The 6,000-nt window shown below is 51.8% G+C and overlaps 1 protein-coding gene across 2 annotated transcripts in view; it reads left to right on the top strand.

The window, feature by feature from the left end:
* Positions 1-439: 439 nt before the first annotated feature.
* TRIO (trio Rho guanine nucleotide exchange factor) overlaps positions 440-6,000 on the top strand; it is a 244,284-nt gene continuing 238,723 nt past the window's right edge. Inside the window, exon 1 of one of the 2 annotated variants that reach the window (XM_030965182.1) lies at positions 440-1,037. In XM_030965182.1, the coding sequence (XP_030821042.1) occupies positions 923-1,037 (115 nt within the window). In that variant the 5' untranslated portion in view covers positions 440-922. The remainder of the gene's footprint in view (positions 1,038-6,000) is intronic. The other variant, XM_030965172.1, reaches the window with a different exon arrangement.

The raw sequence follows: 6,000 nt of genomic DNA, 5'->3' as shown, positions 1-6,000 counted from the left end.
ACCTCCGCACACCGGCGAGCTGGCAGTAGGGCGAAGGCCAGCCGGAAGCGCCTAAAAAAACCCCCAACCAAACAAAAAGAAATCCTAAACCCGAACAACAAACCCTCAGCTCCCCGCGGGCGGTCGCGCCGCCGGGAAGCCCCGGCCGCCGCGGCCCAGCCACGGGGCGCGGGCCCGGCGGGAGCGCTGACGTGCTGCGCCGCCCGGCCCCGCCTCATCCCGACCGGTGCCGGACGCATGCGGAGACTCCCGAGCTCCCCCCACTCCCGGCTCCACCGCCCTTGTTCCTCGGGCGGGGACTCGCTTCCTTTCCCGACTCCCCCTTCCCACCCTCCTCCCCTCCTCCTCCTCCAAGTCAAGATGGAGGACGGTGGTTGCTGCGGCCACTGGCACCGCGGTGGCTAGAGCAGCTGCTGCTCCTCCGGATCGCTCCTCGCTCCTTCTTAAAAAAAAAAAAAAAAAAAAAAAAAGAAAAGGGGGAAAAAAAGGTTGGAAACGTTCCTTTTTTTTTCTCCGCCCACTGGCTGCTCACTGCGCGGACCGCTGGCCCTTCCCATGCCGTCGTCGTCGTCGTCGCCCTCCTCCTCCTCCTTCTCCTCCTTCTCCTCCTCCTCCTCCTCCCGCGATTGTCTGCGCTCCGGCTGCCGCCCGCCCGCCCGCCCGGACTCCCTGCATGCACACGCCGCCTCCTAGGTGGCTGCGGGGGGTGGGGGCTCCCGGAGCTGCCATTCCGCACATACCTTCATGTCCCTGCGCTTGCTGCGGCCGCCCGCCGCCGCCCCGCATCGCTCGCCCGCTCCGGCTGCCGCCCTGACGGCCGCTCCCGCCCGGAGGTGAAGCCGGGATCCGCGGAGGGGGCGGCGGGGTCGGCGGCAGGTTTCGCCCGGTGGAGTCACCGCCGCCGGCACACGCAGCAGCAGCCATGAGCAGCGCCGCTACCGCCACCTCCGCCGCCACCACGGCCGGCAGCGGCGCGGGGGAAGGGGCCGAGGAGGCGGCCAAGGACTCGGCGGACATCGCGGCGTTCTTCCGATCCGGTGAGTGTGCTCCTGTCCTGGGGTAACGGGGAAGAAGGGCCGGCGGCGAGACCACGGCTGGAGGCAGAGGCGAAAGGTGGCCCTGGGGAGGCGACGTCTTCCCCCTGGAGCCGGGAAAGGAGGAGAGGGCAGCCGGCTTTGTCAGGTGGCCTCGGGGAAGGCTCGCCCGCCTCTCGCCGCCGGGGCCGCCGCGGCACTGCCCGTCTGTTCCTCGGGGAGGCGGCGGGGAAGAGAGCCGAGCCGCCCCGTCCTGTGCCGGGGACAGCGGGGCTTAGGCACAGCAACTGGCGGGCGGGACGCCACCCTCGCCGGCAGAACCGAGGCGTGAAAACGGGGGCGGCGGCGGCGCGGCCCGGCCGCGAGGGTGCGGGGCTGCTGCCGCCCCGGGGCGGTGTCGCCGGTGACAGGTGCGATTCTGCCTCCCGTGCCGGCCTGGCAGCAGGCGCTTCACCGGGGCCGGGCGGCACCACCCAGAGCCAGGTGGACCCGAGCCCCCCGAAAATGTCCCGGCGGGGGTTGCGGTGCGGGAGGGGGATGGAGGAGCCGCTCCGATCCGGGAAGCCCAGGGTCTCGGAGGGGTGGGAAGGGTGAGCGGGGCTGCGGGGAGCCGGTTGCGCCGGCCGGGCCCCCCGGGGAGGCCGGCGAACAGGCAAGGATGACACCGCTATAAAAGGCAGCGCTCCTCCGGTGCTGCGCTGCTGGGTGGCGGCACAGGGCAGGGATGGAAGAAGCGGCGTGGAAAGGGGATGTTCTAAGGAGAACCGAAAGAGGCAGATAAAAAGCGAAGCCCATGTTAAGGGGGTGTCGCTGCCTCGGCTGAGGCGGGGAAGCAGCGGCTCTCGGGCGCTGCCGGGCTGGGAAGCCGGGCTTGGCGCGGAGGATCGGCAGGGGAAGGGGGGGGGAGCCTGTTGACAGGCTGCCGGGATGAAAAAAGATGGAGGCTGCCTTCTACCTCGGTGTTTACTCTCGGCACGCAACCGGGCGGGGAGGACGGCTGCGCCCGCCGCCGAGACACTGTGCCCCGGGGGATAGCGGCGGGGAGGGCAGGACTGCCCGGGCCGCACGGACCGCCGGCGGCGGGGACCGAGCCCTGCCGGCAGCCTGGGCGGCGGCGGGGACGGAGCCTCCCCCCGGTGCCGGCTGCCCTCCCCCGAGCGGCGGCGGCTCCTCCCCTCCATCCGCTCCGCCGGCGGCTCCGCGCCCCCCGGGGCACCCCCCGGCCATCGCTCCGGGCGGAGCGGCCGGGCCAGGCCGGGCTGGGCTGGGCACTTGCTCCTTTTGGATGCCTAAAAAGGAGCGGCGAGCAAGGGAAATGCAGACTCACCGCAGGAAAGATGAGGGGATTGGCCGATTTCATGTGTAAAAAATAATGATGGCAGTAGTAATAATAGTTGTAAAAGCTGTGTTCACTGGGTTTTTAAGGAAAATCCGCGAGGGAAGTGGGGAACGGCGTAATCAGTGCTACTTGCGGTCGGTGGTGCTGGTCAGTGCGCTTGGTTTCATGAGGGTGAAGGAGGAGGTGTGATTTGTGGCAGGCATCCTTGAAGCAGAGCTGGGAGCTGCGTTTGCGTGGATAGAGGGTCCGAACAGGGGGCTGTGTCCCCTCTGGAGGACTTGATGCTCCCGAGGCAACCTACTTCACATGAGAGCCATTGAGTGTGAAACTCCTTGTCAGGATGCTGGCCTTGTTGGGTTTTGTCATGGAAAAAGGACTGACCTTTCTCTTCCCAGGAAAAAATCCCAATTAAAGCAAAATGACAAATTATAACAGTAGGCTTACACACAGTAGTCTGCCTAGTGTAGTTACAAATGGGTGCTTGTGTAGTAATCTTGCAGTTTTGGAAGACCCTGCCAGCTGTGTTAATAATCAACTTCCACATTTATGTGTGGGTTGAGGGATGCTACAGCTGGTAAGCTCGTAAGTGGTGCAGTGATGACTTCTGATGCTGATAACTTCGGATAACGGGGAAGTTGCACTGAGCTCAGTTTTGCAGCATCTGAAAATCTTAAAGCAATAGAAGGACATACTTATCAAAAAACTCTTAGAGCATATTTGACAACTGGCATTCTCATTTCCATATTTACATATGAAGGTTATCTGGTTCAGCCTGGGCTCTAACATACACTGGAAAATGTTCTGGCATCTCCTGTGGATGTTTGGCATTGAGAAGAGCTCTTTGAATTCCGCCTCTGTGCATGATCCACTCTTCTATAAGGAGAGGGTCTATTAAGAGATCTCCGGTGCTTCCCTTTGTTTGAACAACAGGCACTTTTTTTTCAGTGGAGCACAAAGGCACAGAGATCAATGAACAAGGAATAAACTTTTGTGCACTTAGGAGCAGACAAAATATTTTTCTCTTAACAGAATTTACAATGACAAATGCTTCCTCTTTCCTGTCACTTGCAGAGAATATTAGCAAAGCTCTAGCTGTAACTTAAAAGAGAAAATGAGTAAAAATGTTGCAGTGTTTTCCAGGAGGAAAAAAAATAACCCCAACAACAAAAAGCCTGCCTAAACAATCAGTTCTAATCTTGGGTTGGTTAAATTGGTCAGTTGAGCTGCCAAGTGGGGTTATTGGCTTTCCTCCTGTCCTTTTGTAAGACTAAGCTTGAAGTAGAATTAAAGTAGCCTGAAGAATGGAGTTTCATTATTTGGAAGATTTTGTTAGGATATTGAACAGCAGCTAGGTTCACATCATTTGAAATGTGCACATTTCCAGTTTTCACTTTGGTTATGTAAACTCACTCTTGAGTTGTTGGGGAAATAAAGTTGCAGTTGAAATGTGAGGAAAGCAGCTGAACTGGAAGTGAGGTGGTGGTAGTAGGAGCATATAGAGACTATGTGTCTTGAATGTAAATGAGGAATCCCTTTATTGGTATTGGAAGAAATTGAAGCAGCTTACTTTCTGTTACATATTTGGTATATAAATCTCATTATTTGGAGTTGAAAAGGAAGGAGTACCTTGTTAGGTCTGTCACCTTTGTGACAGGATTAATAGTAGAAGCAGCAGAGTTGAGGGCCAGGCATAGTGATTACATTTTGAAGGAGGAAACACAGTGGTTGTAGGAGGTGCCCTTCTGTCCTATATATGTTAGAGATTAGAAATGACTGTGTAAACTGACAGAAGGATATGTTTTGAACTATAAATGTATAGACAATTATCCCTTTTTTAATTAAAAAAGTGCTCTGTTGTGACTTGAAAGAACTGGTGAAATATCTTGGAATTATGAAAAAAAAACCTGTTACCATACAAAAACCCAGTAGTACAGAGTCTAAGTGGCTGTGTAGAGTGGTGTTAGTACATGTGTTAAGTATACAAGGTCTATTTTTTATGAAAAGTTAAGATAAAACTTTTCAAAATATATTCTAAGTTTCAACCTAAAATTCTGTGTATCTGAAAGGTCTGAAAACAGCTGACATGAGCAAAGTTGAATTTGAGGGAGTGCCATCAAGTAATGGCTTACAGGGCAGTAACCATACAGAAATTTTGTTTGATTGTTGTTGGTTAAATCTTCATCTTTGCAGCTGTGAGTCCTCAATACTTTGGTAAGGGGACTCACATCTTCAGGATGCAAGAATGAGGGCTGTCTGTTAAGTTTAAATCATGTTATTGTAAGAGTGTTTTTCAAACTAAAGTATTTTTGCTAGTTGAAGTGAATTTATTTTTTAGGCATAAAGAACAAAACATTTTTCATCCAAGTAAAAGACAAATGTTGATGTTGGTCAAACTTTTAGTAATTAAAGTTACCCTTCTGGTTTGATGGACATGAATACAAAAGGTTGCAGAGAAAAAGGCATGTAAGCACTTCAGTCAACCCTTGGCTAGACAGTGTAGGGAGTGCCTTTATAAATTACTCTGATAAGTCTTCATGGAAAAAAAACCAACCAACTGATAACTCTTCACAGTTATGAGATGAAAGTGGATGCAGTTATTTCCTGTATGATACATTTTTTATGAGTGGCCTCTACAAGCTGCAGTAACTTCATTCATATATGGACAAACATTACGGTTTTCAAAGCCGTTGAGGAGATTAGTGTTGTCACCACCTGTTTATGTGAACACTTGCCACATGCCTGGAAGGAACACAATTTACATACTGAGCAATGGGAAGGGTTGGGGGAACAGTGTTTGAAAAACAAAGGAAAAACAAGGGGCCCCAAAAGTCTTGTCATTAAGGTGAATAACTGTCCAGGCTTTGCCAGGTCAAATCTGAACATGCTTGTTAATTGTACTTCATCCCTTGATACAGGAAAACAAAAAAGTGGAGGATTTTCCATCTAAAACCTGATCTACACAGGTAGCAGCAGTCCTCTCTCAGGAGAAGGAGTAAGTCTGAGATGAATGTGGGTCTGGAGGAAGTGGTTGTTCCAAGTAGAGAGTTCAGTGTGCCACCTCTCTCAAGGTGAAGTTAGAGAACAGGCTGGTAGCCAGAAGAGCTTTAAATAGCACCTGGTTCTAATGTTGTACACTTACCGTATCCTGCTTGTATATGTTTCTTAATGTAAGCTTAATGATAAGAGAATTTAAAACTTTGGTTTGAGATATGTGTGTTTAGGTACCAAAATGAACATGTGAGTATTTTAGGAAAACAGAATGCTGGGATTTGTTGTGGTTGTGGACGTTTGAAGACTTCTGGAAGCGCTGGTAACTTGAGACTTCGATCAGTCTGGGTTCTACTAAGTCTGCCTATAGCTATGCTGATAGCTGCTTGAATAGTTGAGACCTTAGAAGAAGTATTAACGAGTGTCATGAAAATATGATTGATTTTCTTATTTTTATTTTAAATAGTGATCTTGCTGTTTGCTTAGTTTTCATGAAAATCACTTAATAGTGTAAAGATAAAAGCCAGCATTTAGGAATGTGTTATTTCAAGTTTACAAGTACTTATGTTTTATTTCTTCCTGATTATATTGCTTTATATACTGTTGCCTTGCTTGCTTTATATTGTGTCCTATGTGATA

The sequence above is a fragment of the Camarhynchus parvulus genome, chromosome 2 (assembly GCF_901933205.1).
Source record: "Camarhynchus parvulus chromosome 2, STF_HiC, whole genome shotgun sequence".
Lineage (NCBI taxonomy): Eukaryota > Metazoa > Chordata > Aves > Passeriformes > Thraupidae > Camarhynchus > Camarhynchus parvulus.
The sequence above is the reverse complement of the archived record's forward strand: the minus strand, read 5'-3'. Positions and strand labels throughout refer to the sequence as shown.